This window comes from Phacochoerus africanus, chromosome 14 (assembly GCF_016906955.1).
Source record: "Phacochoerus africanus isolate WHEZ1 chromosome 14, ROS_Pafr_v1, whole genome shotgun sequence".
Lineage (NCBI taxonomy): Eukaryota > Metazoa > Chordata > Mammalia > Artiodactyla > Suidae > Phacochoerus > Phacochoerus africanus.
Genome location: NC_062557.1, coordinates 17391027 through 17410267, shown reverse-complemented (window position 1 = coordinate 17410267; position 19241 = coordinate 17391027). Strand labels below are relative to the sequence as shown.

The following is a 19241-nucleotide window of genomic DNA, read 5'->3' as shown; positions in this document are numbered from 1 at the left end:
CAGGTGTGGCCTTAAAAATAAACAAATAAAAATTTAAAAATAAGAATGTCTGATCAGATCCAATACTTTATTATCAATAAAGACACTAAAGCTCAGAGAGAGCAAGCAACTTGCCGACAGCAACACAGCAAATTAATTGCAGAGTCCAGTCTGAAACCAAGATTCCAGAGTACTGGTCCAGTGTCCTTTCCACTCCCCCAGATGGTGTCCCTTCCCTTTTTCCCTGTAGTTCCCCTCTCCCTCCTCTCCTGAGGATCCAGCATGCACCAGAGCACAAATGTTCAGTAAATGTGGTTATCAGGTGAGCTGGCAGGTGGGCCAACTTCTTTTAGCTGGTTCCTCCCTGCAGGTCCAGAGCAGATGTGGTTTGGTTCTAGAGATGTGTGAGAGGACTGGGTCGGGCATTGGCTGGGTCTCTTCCGAACTGTTCCAGGCTGTGAATTCTGAGAGCTCAAGTCTATACCAAATGAAGGGCCAAGATAAGTGTCCTCAGGCTAGAGAGCAGGGGACCTGAAACATGACCTGCTTTCCTTTAAATGTCATCTAGGACCTCAGCTTTTAATACCGCCTCCAGCTGCCTCTTCCTCCTCTGCTCTGGAACCCACATTGGCTCCCTAGTGCCATAGCACCAAATTCAGATTCCTTCCCCTGGTGTCTCCTCTGCAGAAAAGGAGCTCATCTCTGCACTGGGGCCATTGCTCCTATTCTGTCTCCAGTTGGTGTGTGAGTGTGGGCTGGTGGGGAGGGGGCTAGGACACTGGAATGGGGACATTGCTGTGCTTCACCAGCCATTTCTCCCCACAGGACTGCAGTGCAACGCATCCGTGGACCTCATTGGCACCTGCTGGCCCCAGAGCCCTGCAGGGCAGCTAGTTGTTCGACCCTGCCCTGCCTATTTCTATGGTGTCCGCTACAACACCACAAGTAAGGGAGCTCGTGTGGCTGGCGGGGGGCGGGGGGGAGACCATCCACTAAGAGGTGACAGGATGGGCAGAGCTTGGGACTTGTTGGAATTGTGGAAAATAACAATGACAATTACAATAATAAGGAGTTCCCATCGTGGCTCAGCAGTTAGCAAACCTGACTAGCTTCCATGAGGATGCAGTTTCGATCTCTGGCCTCACTCAGTGGGTTAATGATCCAGTGTTGCCGAGTTGTGGTGTAGATCACAGACGTGGCTCAGATCCCATGTTGCTGTGACTGTGGTGTAGGGCAGCAGCTACAGCTCCAGTTGGACCCCTAATCTGGGAACCTCCATATGCTGCGGGAGTGGCCCTAAAAACACACACACACACACACACACACAAAAAGACCAAAAAAAAAAGACAAAAATAATAGCAGAACCACTTGTGGGTACCAGTGGCCATTGACCAAAGGCCAGCTCTGTGCTCTACTGGGCACTCTGCTCATTGCTGCTGATGTTCTCACAACACCCTGGAAGACACTACATGTAACTATGTTGTATAACTAAGGCCTCTGAGGCTCAGAGAGGTTAGGGAACTTGCCCAAGGTCACCAACTGGTAAGAGGTGAAGCAGAAATTTGTATCCAGGCCCGTCTGACACTTTTCCTCTGCAGTTGCCAGACTGGATCAGTCAGTATGAGCCACGAGGTAGGGCAGGAATCATCAGAGTAGCTCCCAACTTTGCTCAGAGAGGTTTCCAGACCCACCCAGCACCCCCTGCCCAACAAGGTAAGGGACTCAGAGTTTTAGATGGGCAGGGGGCTCAGCCTTGCATGCAGGTCTACAGGTTGGGTGGGGCTGGGGGAGGACTGACCCAGGCCAGGTTTGTTCGGATATTTGATCCACATGTAAACACCTCGCTCCCTGATGGCAGCCTCCACCTCCAGGCTTTGCAGCGCCTTGCTATGCCACCTGTCACCCTCAGAATTAATTTGCTCTCCCCTGTCAATGACTCACAGCCCTTGCTTATCAGGAAAGCAACAGCTGCAGGCTGGGGGCCCTGATCTATCTGAAGGGAGGTTGGGGGTCCCTGAGTGGGCCTTTGGGGTCTTGGGGGCCTGAGCTCAGTGCTCAGAGGAGTCAGAGGGTGACACAGACACCAGGTGATCGTGTGACCTTTAGCACATTTTTTCCCCTCCTATGGCCCTCTGGCCCCTCCTCTGAGGATGGAGAGGGCTGGATGACATGGCTCCTTAAGACCTTGTCCTGGAGTGTCTCTTGTGGCTCAGTGGGTTAAGAACCTGTCTAGTATCCATGAGGATGTGTGTTTGATCCCTGGCCTCACTCAGTAGATTAAGGATCCGGTGTTGTCATGGCTGTGGTGTAGGCTGGCAGCTGCAGCTCCAATTGGACCCCTAGCCTGGAAACTTCGATATGTTGCAAGTGCAGCCCTAAAAAGCAAAAAAAAAAAAAAAAAAGAAAAAAGAAAAGAAAAGAAAGAAAGATTGGGAGAGGTGTGCGGGGAGAATGCAAGTAGGAGGAATGGCAGGTGGACCTAGAAGAAAGTTAGGGCTGTACATCCTGCCAGCCTCCAGTTTAGTTGGGCCCATTTCAGTAAGAAATGGAGACAGAAAGGCTAAAAACTGCCCAAGGTCACAAAGCTTGGAGGCAGCACTGGCACTGGGGCCCCAGAGCCCTGATGCTGCTCTTCTCACATGGCTGTGAGCCCAGCCCCGGAGCTCCCTGGAGAGAGGCCGCATTAAGGCTGGTGCCCAACCCCCTCGTGACAGCTCCAGGTCTGGTCAATTCCACCTCCAAAGTGATTCTTGTGTGTGACCCAACCTGCCCTCCACCCCCATTGCCGCTGCCCCAGTCTAAGTTCCCCAGTCTCTAAATCCAGTTTCTCATGTGACCTGTCACACCCTTGCCTGGAGTCAGGCCTTCTGGAGCTCCATGGTCAAGCCCACACTCTGTGGCTACAGTTTGACCTACCTTTGCAGCTGGCCCTGGCCACTCCCCACATACTCCCCTCACTCTCATCCCCAAGGGCAACTTGACATGCACCAAATAAAACTTTAGTGCCTGGGCACCTTCTTCTTGATAGGTCAGCTCTGCTGCAAGTGGAAGGCAGAAGTCCTGGGTTCTAGTCCCAACTCCATCTATAACTGGTTCAGGGACCCTCTGCACTGGCCCTCCCCTGCCCTCAGTTTCTCCATTTGCAGGATGGGTGGAAGTTTTGGGTGAGGTGCTCCCTTGCTTGTCCCCCCTGTGATCCTAGGAGAGCAGCTGGAGGAGGTGATGGTCCCTTGATGGGGGCAGGGCTGGAAGACTGGCCTTTCCGGGTGCCCCCAGCACCAGAATGATGCAGAACGCCCGAGTAATCAGTAGCGACCAGGAACCTAGAGTTGCACCTAATCATTAGACACTAATTAATTCATTTACTGATGAGACGCTGTCAGGACTTCTAGGCCTTCTCCTCAGCACCCTCCCTCCTGCTGCATCTGATCTTCAAAGGGATGGGAAGCATTTCCAAAAATATCCACTTTCCCATGATTCTCCGGGAGGACTGCTCAGCTCAGCAATTAAAGACAAGGAGGTCGCATCCTCCCCGGCAACGACTTCCTGCTTCTTGGGCCTGTTTTCTTGCAGGATCACCTCCCCACTTCCCACTAAGACCTGCTCCCTCTGGGTGACTGGCCTGGGGTTGGCTCCAGGCTCCTGGCCTGCCTGTGGGATGCAAAAGGGGGGCTTGAGCCAAAGGGATGCCTCCCACCAGGAGCCCCTATGATAGCAACAGATGACGTGTTTTGAATCTTATATAAGGTTAGTTAAATACCTCTCCAAGACAATAATAATAAAAATAACAGTTCACACCACATGACAGGTAGTGTTCCAAGCACACGGTACATGTCAGCCCCTCAACCACTGAGGTAGAAGCCCTTGTTAAGATCATTCCTATCAGAGTTCCCATCGTGGCTCAGTGGAAACGAACCCAATTAGTATCCATGAGAATGTGGGTTCAATCCCTGGCCTTGCTCAGTGGCTAAGGATCTGGCGTTGCCATGAGCTGTGGTGTAGGTCACAGACTCAGCTTGGATCCTGCGTTGCTGGGCTGTGGCATAGGCTGGCAGCTGCAGCTCCAATTTGGCCCCTAACCTGGGAATTTCCATATGCTGCAGGTGTGGCCCTTAAAAAAAAAAAAAATTCTATCTTGCAGATAAGGAAACTGAGAGGTAGTGGGACTTGCCCAAGGGCTGGTGCCCGGGATTTGAACCCAGGCTGTCAGGGTAGCCAGCTCTTAATACTGCAGGGTGCTTCCTGTCTTAAGGCAACATCCCCGACTGCTGTCCTCTTGCCCCCTCCAGCCATGTCTCTGACCCCCATGTCCCTTTCTCTGCAGATGTTTTGGAGCAGCCTCCAGTTCCAGGGCCCTCCTGTCCAGGGCAGACACATTGGATTCCTCTGTTTCCTTGCCTCCCCGAAACCCAAGCCTCTGAGCCCTCAGCCCTCTAGTAGCTTATCCCTCATTTAGCAATTAGGAGGGAATCAGCAACTCTGCCCAAGGGCTCAGCTCTGCGGAGACTCAGGTCCACTGGCAGAGAAGCTGAGCAGAGCTTTAAAAATCCATTTAGCCTCATCTTCTCACTGGTGTGCTGTGGCGGGAGCAGCCTCTCAGCAGAAAGGCCAGGGAGCGGGGTTAGAGAGGAGGCCCACCCGCTAACGCCCACCCCATCCTCTTCCTCTTGCCCCGTGCTGCCGGCAGAGAGGCAGGTCCCAGATTTGATTGCACCTTGGGGATCAGTGGGTCCAGCCCTTTCTCCTAGAAATGAGAAGAGAAGGAGTTCCCTTTGTGGTTCAGCGGTTAATGAACCCGACTAGGATCCATGAGGATGTGTGTTCGATCCATGGCCTTGCTCAATGGGTTAAGGATCCAACGTTGCCATGAGCTGTGGTGTAGGTTGCAGATGTGGCTCCGATCCCAAATTGCTGTGGCTGTGGTGTAGGCCAGCCAGCTTTGATTTGACCCCTAGCCTGGGAACTTCCGTACACCGTGGGTGTGGCCCTAAAAAGGAAAAAAAAAAAAAAAAAATGAGGGTCCTGAGAGGCCAGCTGGCTTAGGTTCTTCTCACAGCACAGCAGCATTGAGCCGGCCCAGGGGTCCCCGTTCTGTCGTCCTCACGGTGCTTTTGCTCACGGTGCTCTGCCCCTGCCAGGCAGGCTCCAGGCTCAGGGACTAGGACTCAAGTATCTTCCCCAACGCTCTGCAGCTTTGCAGGGGGGGTGGGATGTGGTGTGAGGCCTGCAGCAGGGGAGGGGCTCTGGTAGGAATGGCTTAAGGCTCATTTCTCATCCAGCCAGTGCTGCCTGGAGTCAGGGCCAAAATTACCTCAAGGAAATGTATTTAGAGCCATCTATGTGGGAAAGAGGTAGAGGGTGGGACAGGGTGACCTCCGCCAGCAAAGGGGGAAAGACTTAAGAATTGAATCTCCCTCCATCCCTTCCCTACTGAGTTTCAGGGCCCTGTGCCCCAGGGTGGGAGTGGGTACAGGCAGGAAGGAGGGTGAGAGGCGCCCTCCGTGTGTCCCAGAGCCTTGAAGCCAGGCCTCAGTTCAGACCACAGGAGCTCCCAATCTCCAAAGAAAGGTGACTTTCTTAGGCTTCTGACCTGATGGCTGCCTGGACCCCTCCACCTCCCCAGGCCACTCTCCTGTCTTTTTTCCCAAGTGCCATGTGCCGGTTGGAGCGGCTCCTTGCTACAAGCGGCCCACTCCCGAGACTCCCCCAGTGCACCTCCCATCTCCTGCCACCTGTCATTTTCTGTCCCAAGAGACTTCCACCCTGGAAGCTCCCACCACAGGACCCTCCAGCATAAAGCCTGCTGCAGGGAAATGCCACCCCGGGGACATTCCCTAACTCCTGCCCTGTGAGCCCCACCCCCTGTGAAACGCTGCCATGAGAGTCCCACCGTATGAAAGCTGTCCTTGCCTTGTGCCACGCGAGCTTTCACCACACACCACATCATGCCCAGCCTTGTGGGTGAGAACTGACTCATCAGAACTCACCATTCTTTTCCGCTGCCATGTGAACCCCCAAAATGGAAGCTTTCTCAGAAGGGCACCCACTGTGTCATCTGCCCCCCATACGAGCTTGCGAGGAAACAGCCCAGTGAGCTGGTCAGGCCCATGCCCCTGGGCCAGTCCCGTGAGCCTGGGTGGGCAGAGCCAAGGCCTAAGAGGCAGTGGGGTCGCCACCACAATCCTACTGGGGGCCAGTGGGCAGAAAGGGGCAGGAAGAAAGATGGAACTCCTCTCCTTAGCTTTACCCAGGACCCCCCAGCAAGCAGCTAGCCTAGATGGACAGACCAACGGACGGACAGATGCTCAGGCTGCTCTTCAGGAGAGGAGCCACGGGTCACTCTAACTCTCTCTTCTTTTCCCAGACAATGGCTACCGGGAGTGTCTGGCCAATGGCACCTGGGCCGCCCGCGTGAACTACTCCGAGTGCCATGAGATCCTCAGCGAGGAGGTGAGGCTCCAAGCCAGGCTCCCCCTTTGAAGGCTGGGCCCGGGCCCCCCCGCCCCTGTGCAGCTTTGCGCCTGTTGCTGGCTAGCTGTGCGGGGGGCGGGGGCGGGGGGGGGGGAGTTGGGGGTGGCAGAGGCTGATCTGCAGGGGGAAACTGACTGGGGAGCTGGGAATAGGCCAGCCTGTGAGCGGGCTTCCCTGGGGGAGTCAGACAAGAGGGCAGCTCCCTCCCTCCCTTCCTCTCTTCCTCCCCCCTTCCTTCCTCCTTCCTTCCTCCCTACCTTCCTTCTTCCTTCCTTCCACTCACTCACTCACTGGGACGGGTTCTCCTCCGTTTTCAACCCCACCCCCCTGTGTGGCACATCCAGGTGCAGCCAGGGTCCTGCATCAGAATCAGGGATGGAGGTGGGGAGCAATGAAGTTGGAAAAAGCCCTTGAAGAGCCTTTTAAATATTTAAATGTTTTGGAGAAGATGATGCTTACACATAATACAAAATTCAAAAGGTACAAATGGAAGAACAGAGAAAAGTTTTCCTCGCAGCCCTGGCCCAGCCACCAGGTTCCCCCCACCAAAGGCAACCATTTTGCCAGTTTGTTAAATGTTCTTCCAGAGACAGTTTCTGCATAGGGAGGCTATTACATATGTGTGTGTGTGTGTATATACACTTTTGTTTTTCACCCAAATGTTGCATATTATACACATTGCTTGGCACTTGCTTTTTTCATGTGATCATCCATCTTGGCTATTCTGTATCAGTACATACAGATCATCTACATTCTCTTTTTACATTTTCATAAAATCACATTATACCAATGTTCTGTACTTATTTAACCGATCTTTATTCTCAGTCTTTGGTTATTACAAACAGTGCTTCAGTGAATAATCTTTTAAGGGTGACATTTGGCAGAGGCATGAGTAATCTTGTCCCGGTCTTGCTGCGTCCCCCTCCCCTCGCCCCTCCCCCCGCATCCCCACCCACCCCTTCAGTGGAGACTGAGGAAGGTGGGGGTCCTGGAGCTGGGGGAGGAGTGAGCCCAAAGTAAAGGGCAGATGGAAAGATGCCCCAAGTTATCCAAGGGCCTCAGGATGCTGGGGTGTGGAAGAGAGGGGCTGGCTGAGGCAGTTCCAAGAATTCCAGGGCCTAAAAGCTCTAACTTGGGAGGGACCTTGGAGAGCCTCCGTCCCACCTTGGTCTGTCTGGTAATAATCATCCCAGCAGTTCCCGTCGTGGGGCAGTGGTTAACGAATCCGACTAGGAACCATGAGGTTGCAGGTTCAGTCCCTGCCCTTGCTCAGTGGGTTAACGATCCGCCGTTGCCGTGAGCTGTGGTGTAGGTTGCAGACGCGGCTCGGATCCCGCGTTGCTGTGGCTCTGGCGTAGGCCAGTGGCTACAGCTCCGATTCGACCCCTAGCCTGGGAACCTCCATATGCCGCGGGAGCTGCCCAAAGAAATAGCAAAAAAAAAAAAAAGAATCATCCCAGACACTCATTCAATACAGGGCTACACACAACATCCGATAAGTCAAACTCTCCAAGGCCTGGAAATCTGTATTTTTAACAATGTGGGTTGGCGGTGGGGTAAGGGGGTTTGACGGGGGGAAAATGAGAAACTCTGATCTAGTGCAACCCATTCACTTTACAGAGGGGGAGGCTGAGGTCCAGAAAGGAGGGGCGGTGATCCCACAAGGCTGCCCAGCCAGAGCGAGTCGGAGCCTGGAACTTGGGCCATGGGAGTCAGGCTCCCTTTGCCCACCACCAGGTACTCAGTGTGAAGTGAGGTTGGTGGTGGGAAAACACCTTTCTCCGCCTAGGGCTCCACCCCGGACCTCCCATCACTGAGATATGGGGGCTCTGCTCTCCTTCCAGAAGCTAGGAAGATAGGGCAATGCTTAGTTAGCCTAAAAGAATAACACGTGCTTTAAAGCGCTGCTTTGGAGATGAAAGAGTGACTTGGGATGCAGAGAGAGAGGCTTCCTGGCACCTAAGGTCACACAGGCCAGGCCACATGGCGCATCCTAGGCAGGGGTGGGTTGGCTTGGCTCCCGACAACCTGGCCTGAGCAAAGATAGCCATCACCCCCCTTCCCCCAGTTGATAAGCACCGTACAGCTAGCCAGCACAGGAAGTTCAGGGCTGGGGTGAGGGCATCCATCTGGACTGGGGGAGGAAAGTAAGGTTCCCAGTTGGGAAACAGGCCAGAAGGGATGGGCTTGGGTGGGGGTGAGACAAGAAGACCACTCAGCAGAGTGGGGATCTCCTTACCTGGCCCACAGTAGAGGAGGTGGGAGGTCAGGTCCATGCTGTCAGTGACTCTTAAGATTGCAGGACCGGAGTTCCCGTCCTGGCTTAGCAGAAACAAATCTGACTAGTATCCATGGGGATGCAGCTTCGATCCCTGGCCTCGCTCAGTGGGATGTGGTATAGGTCACAGACACAATCTGGCATGGCTGTGGCTGTGGTGTTGGCTGGCGGCAAAAAAAAAAAAAGACTGCAGTACCTGCCCAGAGAAGGATGGTGTGAAGGAAGCAGGACTGAGGCAGGAAGTCTGCAGCCTCTTCGTTGCACCCCACCCTGTGCTTTGATCTTCCTGCTGGGTCTGCAGAGCCTGAGGCTGATGATGCATCTCCAACAGGGGGGTCAGGTTGCCAGCCTCCTGCCTGAGGACAGAGCCTTCTTCCCCATCCCAGAGGAGTAGGTGTCTGTCCCTTTCTTGGACATTGGCAAAGCTGGAGACACCACAGCGGCTCTCGGCCTCCCTCCCTGCATTGGAGCCTGCCGAGTGTCAGAGGGCATTCAAGGTCCACTAAATCTAACCTGCTCTAATTTCAGCCACTTCCTTCTCACAGGCTGTTGGGAGACCCTCAGCAGCCCCCATTCGCCAAAACACTCATCAAAGATTCAGGGGGCAGGGGAGTTCCCGTCGTGGCGCAGTGGTTAACGAATCCCACTAGGAACCATGAGGTTGCGGGTTCGGTCCCTGCCCTTGCTCAGTGGGTTAACAATCCGGCGTTGCCGTGAGCTGTGGTGTAGGTTGCAGACGAGGCTCGGATCGCGCGTTGCTGTGGCTCTGGCGTAGGCTGGTGGCTACAGCTCCGATTCGACCCCTAGCCTGGGAACCTCCATATGCCGCGGGAGCGGCCCAAGAAATAGCAACAACAACAACAAAAGAAAAGAAAAAAAAAAAGATTCGGGGCAAAGGTGAGCTGCCCTCAGCCTTCCCTTCTCTCTGCCCTGCAGCTCCCACCCCTTTGCCCGGGCTGGGGTCTCTCCCTCCACCTCCCCAACCCCTCCCCGCCCAGGGTTTAGGGTAAGAAGGAGGATTAGGGGCACCAGCTTCTCATCAGGCCCCTCTTTGGCAGTATAACAGGAACAGCACTTGCTTTGAAGGCAGAAGCTTTGTGGTTTGGATTCGGGTTCCAACACCTTTGCTGTGTGACCCCGGGCAGGTAACAGCCTCACTGAGTCTCAGTTTCCTACTCTGTAAAATGTACAATCTCTGTCTCCTGGTGGAGGGAGGGTAGTGGCCGCCTGCATCTTGGCCTGTAGAGGGCGCTCCATCCACCCGCCACCCCTCTGCTGCTGGCCACCAGAGGTTGTACTGTTCACCTGGCAGGGTGGGGGTGTCACTGATGAGACCACAGGTGACAGGGGCACCCCCTTCGTCTGGTCGCAGTGCCTCACCCCCACCCGGCCTGCCCCGCCCACCCTTTCCCGGGCACCTGGCCCCTTTGCCTAGCACTTTGGGTAATCAATTAATTTAATTAGTAAAAATGCCAGCCCCCAGCCGTGCCAGACCCTTCCTCACTCACAAGACTCCCTGTCCCCTTCCTGGAGCTACTGTGAAGAGGAGGAAGAAAGTTGCCAATTAATCCAGCAGCCGGTTTCTCAGCTCTGGGCCCCGGCTCAGCCCTAATTAAGCACCAGCGCCCCAGGGAATTGCAGATAATGGATTCGCAGGATGGCTGCCTGTGAAATGGGACTTGTGAGGATGCCCAGAGGCCAGGCATGGGAGGAGACCTGCGCATAGCCATCACCACCAGGGGATGAGCCCCCAGTTAGGAGCTTCATGCATGGTCCAGCCCCTTCGCTGAGCCCCCATCACCCCTGCACTGGCCCCACTCCCACATCAACACCCTTCCCACACTACCTGGCTCCCTCCACTGCAGTGACAACCCCACCGCCCCAGAAACTGCCCCCCACCCCACCTCTGCCTCCCAGGACACTTGCACACACTCTGCTGAGCATAGGGAGCCCTGGCCTCAGGGACATCCTGGGAGAGCACACCTTGATGGGACATGAAAGGGATTCAGGGTGTAGACCTGAGCCAGGGCTCACTGCTCGCAGAGGGTGTTGGTTGGACCAGGGCTTCTGAAATGCTTAGGAATCATCTGGACTTCTTGATAAAATAAAGATCCTCATTCAGTGGGTCTGGGGTGGGGCTTGAGATTGCGCATTTCTTTTTTTTTTTTTTTTTTTGTCTTTTGAGGGCAGCACCCGTGGCACATGGAGATTCCCAGGGTAGGGGTCTAATCAGAGCTGCAGCTGCCGGCCTACTCCAGAGCCACAGCAACGCCAGTTCCGAGCTGCGTCTGCACCCTACACTACAGCTCATGGCAACACCGGATCCTTAACCCACTGAGCAAGGCCAGGGATCGAACCCGCAACCTCATGGTTCCTAGTCGGATTTGTTTCTGCTGCACCACGATGGGGACTCCGTGTGCATTTCTTAAGATTCCTGCGTGCTCCTAGCTGATGTCCATGCTAGCGTGGGGACCACACTTTGAGGAGCAAGGAGCTGGAGCGCCCACGCGGGGGATGAGGTAGTTCAGGAGACCCAGGTGGAGAGGAAGAGCCACAAAATGGCGGGTGTGGGGGTGGGAGAGAGAGTGGAGCAGGGAGCCTGGGAGGGGTGGTGGGGACTAGGCAGGGAGAACTCCCCACGCCATCCTGAAAGGGCATCGGGACAGATCTGACACGGCCACCACTTGGAACAAGGCGTGTCTTGCAGAAAATCTGGTCAGAATTATTTCTTGCATTCTGGTCTGGCCTCTGCCCAGCATCACACCGTGCCACCCTCCTCAAGGCACCTGCCTATCTCAGGTCTGCAAATGGGACAGAGGGCTGGTCAGGTCCCCAGGGGCTGGCCGTGTCCAACTGTCCTTCAGGCATCCCAGAGGTTTCTGCAGTTAATGGTGGCTTTCTCTCAGAGGACGCTGACCAACTCAGGGTGTTATTCAGTGTCTCGAGATGTTGCCGGCTGTTCTCCTGGGTGTCATGGAAGACCTCTCAGGGTCTCACTGACCATCTCAAATGGTGTCACTGGCCATCTCTGGAGGGTGGCTGACCGTCTCTCCTGGTGATGTTGGCCATCTCTTGGGGTGACACTGCCACCTCTCCCAGTCCTCTCGGGTGCTCTCTGCACTGTAACCCCCGGCAGGCTTGCTGTTTCTCAGATTGCATCAGACTGATAAGGCGGATGAGAAGCAGGTCTCTGACCCAGCCTGGGCACTCCAGCTGGAGGGGTCAGGCAGAGGTGGCTCCTGATTCTCCACTTTCACCCTTAGTGGAGAAAATCCCTCAAGAACCCCCAAGCTCCCTGTAGAAGCTCCCTGAGGATTCTGGGCCCAGGATGAAGAGAGCACCTCTGTTTTCAGTCCCTGCTTATCCCCCAAGAAATGAATGTGGGGAGAGAGGAGGGAGGGTCTTTAAGGCCAAGCAGACCTGGATTCTGAGTGCTGGCTGGGTGACTTGGGCCGTTGATGCAACCTCTTCAACTGGAAAAACGGGGACAGAAGGATAGTCTCAGAGGGCCCTTGTGAGAAAGAAAAGCAGTGACATCTGTCAAGCTCCTGGCTGAGTGCCCAGCATACAGTTGGTACTTAATAAATGACTCATCCCACCTCAAACCAGAGGATCCTAGCACAGCTGGGGGTTGGGGGGGCAGCAGGTCTCCCTGGATCCTGTTCCTTCTGCCCTGCCCCCAGCCTGTGCAGGGAGCTGGGGCATCACACATTCTGGGCTCCGCAGACACTGCCGTTACCCAGGGGCTTCGCAGCTTGGATTTGTGGAAAATTTAATAAAAGGAAATTAAATATCAGCTCCAGAAAGGCTGGATGTATGCATATCTGCTGGACTCTCTGGATCTGGCATCTTTGGCCAGGGGCTCAAAAATCCCCCCACCCTGATTTATAGGACACAGCGGATACTCTCTGCCCCCCGCCCCCCGACGCCCGCCTCTCTCCCGACTGCCTCCATTTACACCTTGCTGGGTCTCAGCCCTTCAGAGCCTGAGCTGCTAATGTGATTTTGTCATGTTCCTGAAAGCCTCTTCCAGGAAAACCCACCCCTAGAAGAGCTGCCTGGGCCTTTGGGGACCTTAGGGCTTCTTCGGTGAAGACACCCCTTCAGAAGGGGTGCGCCAGGGGCTGGAGGCAGGGAGTGCCTCGCCCCTTCTCAGATGCCTGGTGGTTGTCCTGCCATGGAAGTACATCCCTTGTCCTCGGGTGGGTGAATCTGGGCCTCAGTTTCCTCATCTGAAAGATGGGTGGAGCTGGACTAGATCCTTTGGGACCAGCTCTGATGTCCCCAGATTTTGTAATTCTGACAGGAGGGTCCACAGAGAGCCAGGAGCTCTGATGGGTCTGAAAGGGTGAACAGGTCTGTGAGCTGGGCTTGTTCTCAGCCAGTTTCTGTGCCCCGTCATGCCCAGGCCCCACCCCAGAACCTGGAAAGGGTAAGGGAGGGAGGGGTTCACAGAGACATGCCCCCCCACTGCACCCCTCCACCCCAGAAACCAGCTGCTTTCCAGCATCCGTTTTCCCTTCCCGCCCACCCCATTGTCGGGTCCCACCTTGCACCATACTCTGGCTCTCTAGCTCCTGTTGCTGTCTCGGGACAGGAGTCTGTGAGAGCTGGGCACTGGGGACCACCAGTTTCCTGCCTCAGCATCTTCCACCCTGCACATGAAGGTGAGAGGTGGTTTGAAGTTGAGTGATAATGATCTTGAATGAGTCCTCGTACTTCTGGGCCTGTTTTTCTGCAAAACAAGGTGCAAATCCCCTACCAGCTCTTTCCCTGGCGTTGCCTTGAGGGTTTGAGAAGACGGCAGGTATGAAAATACTCTGTAAACGTGAAGGCTTCAACACTCATCGAGCGAACATTGATTGGAAAGGGGGGACCGTAGCGTTTCCCAGCTTCCATCAGCATGTGAAAGGAATTAAATCATAACATTGGGGACTTCGTTTTAGTCCTGAGAGAGGACCCCATTGACTTGGAGCAGACCCCTTGGGCCAGAGGTAGGACCTGGGAAGCCAGTTATGGAGCCTAGAGAGTTTTTGGGGTTTGGGTTTTGTTTTTTTTTTTTATGGTTTCTAATGATTCTGTGGATGCTGATCCATAGCACCTGCCCTTCCCTCTCCTCACTGGTAGGAGCAGCCTTCGACCGCAGCAGGAAGGATTTAGGGGTGATCAAGAAGATGGTGGCTCAACACAGATGGGAGGAGAAGTCCTAGAGGGTTGTGTCTGCCCTACAAGGGCCACCTGGTGTCCAGACCGAATGGAAATGTAGTTGTGAGAGCCTGTCTGTGAGCTGTGCTGGCACATTTGTGCCTGCAGAGGGAGGAAGCCTGTGTGATGTGCTAAGTCAAGTTGACTGATACTTGTCTAACTGTGCAGAGCAGTGCGCAGAGCGTGGGATTCAGGGGCAAACAGACACAGTCTCAAACTGGACTGCCCTGCTCTAGGGCAATGCCTGACGCTTAGTAGGGGCTCAGGAGGGGGGAGCTCTTGGTGTTGTTGCCAACACTGTTGGGGGCACTTGTGGGGGGCTGCCCTCACTGTCGAGTGGGCATAGGGCTGTAGCCGTGCAGAAGCCTCACGCCTGCCCTCTCTCCTGCCTCAGAAGAAGAGCAAGGTGCACTACCATGTGGCTGTCATCATCAACTACCTGGGCCACTGTGTCTCCCTGGTGGCCCTCCTGGTGGCCTTTGTCCTCTTTCTGCGGCTCAGGTGAGGAGCCCTGTCCCTGCCCCCTGTCCCCCATCCCACCTCCCAGAGTCTTGAGCAGGGGTGAGAAGAGGCAGGAGGCAGTTCTAAGCAGGGGGCTGCTAGGAAGGGAATCCCCAGCCTGGAGCTGCCCCCTCACCCCAGTGGGAGGAGGTGGCAGATATAGGTGTCCCAGGTCCTTTGGAACCTCTGGCAGGGCTGCTTCTGTACCCCTACCCAGTGATTGCAGCAGGGAGGTGGACAGCCAAAGCCTAGGCTGGCCTTGTGTCACCCACACCCAGGCCAGGCTGCCCCCATTTGGGAGACCAGGAAAGTAGAGCCCCCTTTGGGTTGGAACCTGCCTGGGACTGGCATGACAGCCAAGGATGCAGGTGGCAGCACTAGACGGGTCAGTGCCAGGAGTTGGGGGGTGGGAGCAGGGCCTGAGCACCAGGGCCGAGAGCTGGGAGGGAGGCCTCTCTCCGGAGGCCTTTCATGTTTTCTGACCCTCAAGCCTGGAGCTACAGGGAGAGAGGGGAGCTCAGGGGAGAGGGGCCATCCCTGGTCAGCAAGCAGCCCCTAGTCCCCATGGCATTGGCTGTGTGGCAGGCTCTGCCCTGGAGCTTAGGTCTGGATCCGCCACAGTTGGGAAGGGACCAGTGGGGCATCAGGAGAGCCTCTGCTGCCACCTCCCAGTGGGACTTGGCAGCCAACTCTGCTCTGAGCCTCTGTTTCCCTGTCCATACATCTGGGCTGGAGCGAGCTGGTGGCCTCGCTCTCACCTTCGCTTTCCTCCCCTTCCTCCTGTCACCCACCCTCCCTCACTGCCCCCAGGAGCATCCGGTGCCTGAGGAACATCATCCACTGGAACCTCATCTCAGCCTTCATCCTGCGCAACGCCACATGGTTCGTGGTCCAGCTCACCATGAGCCCTGAAGTCCACCAGAGCAACGTGGTGTGTCCAGGAGGGACTGGCCCAGGGTCAGAGGGAGGGTCTGGGTGGGGCTGTCCTGGAGGAGGAGGGACCAGAGCCAGGCCTTGGAGCCCATAGAACAGGATTCCAAGGGGCAGGGGGTCCCCCAGGCCAGGTGGGCTGCTGCTGCCCCCCTACTCTGGCTCATCGTCACCTCTGATGGGGGTGGGTGGCAGGGCTGGTGCAGGTTGGTGACAGCTGCCTACAACTATTTCCATGTGACCAACTTCTTCTGGATGTTCGGCGAGGGCTGCTACCTGCACACGGCCATCGTGCTCACGTATTCCACAGACCGGCTGCGCAAGTGGATGTTTATCTGCATTGGCTGGGGTGAGCAGGCCACCCCCTGCCCCAGCCAGCCATCCTCTTCTCACCCAGACTCAGGCCAGCCGGCTGGGGGCCTGAGACCCAGGCCAGGTTAGGGTGGTGGGGTGTGCACACAGCCCTCTGCCATTACTTGAGGGTGGGGACGGCGGGAACATTTGAAGGAGCCGTATTGGGTGAGTACTGGGGGGGGAGGGGGGCCTGCCACCTCTGGGCACTGGGCTGCCCTGGGGTCCTCCAGGCTCTGCATCCCCCAGACCCCACCGATGGGTCCTGTGACACCCGGTCTCTCCCCCAGGTGTGCCTTTCCCCATCATCGTGGCCTGGGCCATTGGGAAGCTATACTATGACAATGAGAAGTAAGTTACTTCTTGGAGTTCCCATTGTGGCTCAGCTGGTTAAGGACTCAACATAGTGCCCATGAGGATGTGGGTTCAATCCCTGGCCTTGCTCAGTGGGTTAAGTATCCGGCATTGCTGCGAGCTGCAGTGTAGGTTGCAGACGCCATTCAGATCCTGCATTGCTGTGGCTGTGGTGTAGGCCAGCAGCTGCAGCTCCGATTCTACCCCTAGTCTGGGAACTTCCATATGCTGCAGGTGCGGCCCTAAAAAGAAAAAAAGTTCCTTCCTTCTCTGCACTGCTCTGGGGGACCCCTGAACCCCAAGGAGGCCCCCAGCCCAGCTCTGCCTGACACTCCCCAGGGGGCGTCAGCCATGTCACCCTCCCTGTCAGGGCCCCAGTTTCCTCATCCATATAGGAGGGTGCTGGGAGTCAGACTCAATCTGAGGCTCCCTAGCAGTGCTCTGCCTGAGGTGGGGCTGGACGGGCAGGTCCAGGCTCTCTTTATCTGTCTCACAAGCAGAACAGCCTAAAGTCTACTGGCAATCTTTGGAGCCAGACCACCCAGCTTCCGAATCGTGGCTCCACTGTTCAGTAGCTTTATTACCTTGGGCTGCTTACTACAGTGTGCCTCACTCAGTTTCCTCATCTGTAAAATGGGCATCCTTGTAGTAGTGCCTCCTTCAAAGGGTTGTTATGGGGATGACATAAGTTAATATCAAAACAGAATAGGGAGTTCCCATCGTGGCTCAGTAGAAACGAAACTGACTAGTATCCCTGAGGACATGGGTTCAATCCCTGGCCTCGCTCAGTGGGTTAAGGATCTGGTGTTGATTTGAGCTGTGGTGTAGGCTGGCAGCTGTAGCTGCAATTCGACGCCTAGCCTGGGAACTTCCATATGCCGAGAGTGGGGCCCTAAAAAGCCAAACAAACATCAAAAAAAACTTAGAATAGAGTCTGGCACATAGTAAATGCCATAAAAATGTTTTCTGATAATGTTTAACAGAAGATTCCATGGATTTAACAGAAATGAATCTGGACAATCTCAGAGACTCCTTCTAGCTCTAAAGTCCAGACAGTCCTTTTAAATGGAAGCAGGTGTTTCCAATCACCCCTGAAAACTGATGAGGTAGTTCTCAGCCTTGGCTCATGTTAGAATCATTCGGGAAGCTTTAAAAATACCAATGCCCAGGCTTGACCTCCGGGGAGATGGATGTCATTGGTCTAGAGTATGACCTGGGCACCAGGATATTTTAAACCTGCCCAGGTGATTCTAATGCAAAGCCAAGATTAAGAAGCAGAGGCAGAAAACGTTGGTGGAGGAGGTGCCGGCACATTCTTTGCCAGAGTGTTCTCAGGAAGGAGCTGACAGGACTGTGGCCTGGATCCCAGAGCACCCAGGATTGTAAATCCCAGTCGAGGGAGACTGTGCTTGTAGGTGTGCATGTGAGTACAGAGGCAGAGGCAGAGGGGAGGAACACGTTTCAAAAAGCTGCCCAGGGAGTTCCCGTCATGGCTCAGTGGTTAACGAGCCTGACTAGGAGCCATGAGTTTGCGGGTTCAATCCCTGACCTCGTTCAGTGGGTTAAGGATCCGGCATTGCCATGACCTGTGGTGTAGGTCACGGACGTGGCTCAGATCCTGCGTTGCTGTGGCTCCGGCGTAGGCCTGTGGCTACAGCTCCGATTAGACCCCTAGCCTGGGAACCTCCATATGCCGCAGGTGCAGCCTAGAAAAGACAAAAAAAAAAAAAAAAAAAGCTGCCCAGGAGTTCCCATTTTGGCTCAGCAATAGAAAACATGACTAGTATCCCTGAGGACGTGGGTTCAATCCTTGGACTTGTTTAGTGTGTTAAGGATCCGGCCTTACGGTGAGCTGAGGTGTAGGTCGCAGACGTGGCTTGGATCTGGCGTTGCTGTGGCTGTGGCATAGGCTGGCAGCTGTAGCTCTGATTGGACCCATAGCCTGGGAACCTCTATATGTTGTGAGTGCAGCCCTAAAAAGACCAAAAACAAAAAAAGCAAAAAAAGAAAAAACAAACCCAAACACCTGCCCAGTGTTTGTCTGGAAAGATACCACTAGAGCTCTGAGGAAAGTCAGTCTGATCGCCTCTGGAGTGCCACCTTGTGGTGAAATGTTGACACTGCAGCAGAAGGGATCCAGGTGTGAGTCCTGAGAAGGAACCTGCAGGTCCGAGGGCCAAGGACTGGACCTGGCCCCAGGACAGCCTGTGTTTGGTCAGCACAGTGTTTTTGGAAAACTTGAATTTGTTGCCAACCTTGAAAAAGTCAATAGGTTTCACATAAAATTTTCAGTTTCTTGTTTATGGAAGCATCATGAGATCTAGGTACTGCAGATTTGCGTGCTCGCTGCTCAACAGTCTCTGCTCCACAGTCTCTGCTCAAGGCCATAGGACTTCCTATGTGCCCCATCCCAACCCACTCCCCAGACCTCCTTAGATCTCGCTGGAAGGAAACTCAAGAAAACACAAGGCAAGTCTGCTTCTCCCGACAGGTGAAACCTGTAGAATCTCTGCCTCCAGGTTGTTCAGGCTGCAATTAAAGACATTCAGGGATTGTTAGCTAGAGCTGTCACTGCATGACAGGTGGAGGGGAAGGTACCACTTGCGGGCATGCGCCAGAGCCACGGTGTGGGCCAAGGGGAGCTGTGTGTGTAGAGCCCGTGCCTATTCTATTCAGTGGGTTTTTTCCACAGTTCCCCTCGGGCCACTGGGCCTGCTTCTCCCTTTACATCTCTAAGGATGCTGTCCATTCTGCAGATGGAATGACTGAGGCAATGTGGTGGGATCTTGACCAATTCTACCAGGGTTGGGATTGGGGCACCCAGATCCTGGCTTTTGGCTCCAGTCCTGCCCTGGCCCAGCACTGCTCCTCCCACGTGACACTCAAATGGACCCAGATGACCCTCTTCCTCCTCCCTCTGTGGCTTTCTAGGTGCTGGTTTGGCAAAAGGCCTGGGGTATACACTGACTACATCTACCAGGGCCCCATGATATTGGTCCTGCTGGTAAGAGCCTGGGTAGGGGGGCAGGAGAGAGGGGCTCAGTGGGGACGGGCAAGTGGTGCTTTCTGTGGACAGAAAGGATTCCTCTCCCAGAGGTGAAGGGTGTGGGGCCAGGAATGTGCATGGGCTCACAAAGGCAGTGGGGAGCAGCAGGGGGACAGAGGCCAAACC

General features: G+C 55.0%; 1 protein-coding gene across 1 annotated transcript in view; it reads left to right on the top strand.

The window, feature by feature from the left end:
- CRHR1 (corticotropin releasing hormone receptor 1) overlaps positions 1 to 19241 on the top strand; it is a 54055-nt gene that overhangs the window by 32548 nt on the left and 2266 nt on the right. Inside the window, exons 3-9 of the mRNA XM_047757391.1 lie at positions 805 to 924; positions 6344 to 6429; positions 14328 to 14434; positions 15245 to 15365; positions 15560 to 15713; positions 16006 to 16066; positions 19001 to 19073. Coding sequence (XP_047613347.1) covers positions 805 to 924; positions 6344 to 6429; positions 14328 to 14434; positions 15245 to 15365; positions 15560 to 15713; positions 16006 to 16066; positions 19001 to 19073 — 722 coding nt within the window. The remainder of the gene's footprint in view (positions 1 to 804; positions 925 to 6343; positions 6430 to 14327; positions 14435 to 15244; positions 15366 to 15559; positions 15714 to 16005; positions 16067 to 19000; positions 19074 to 19241) is intronic.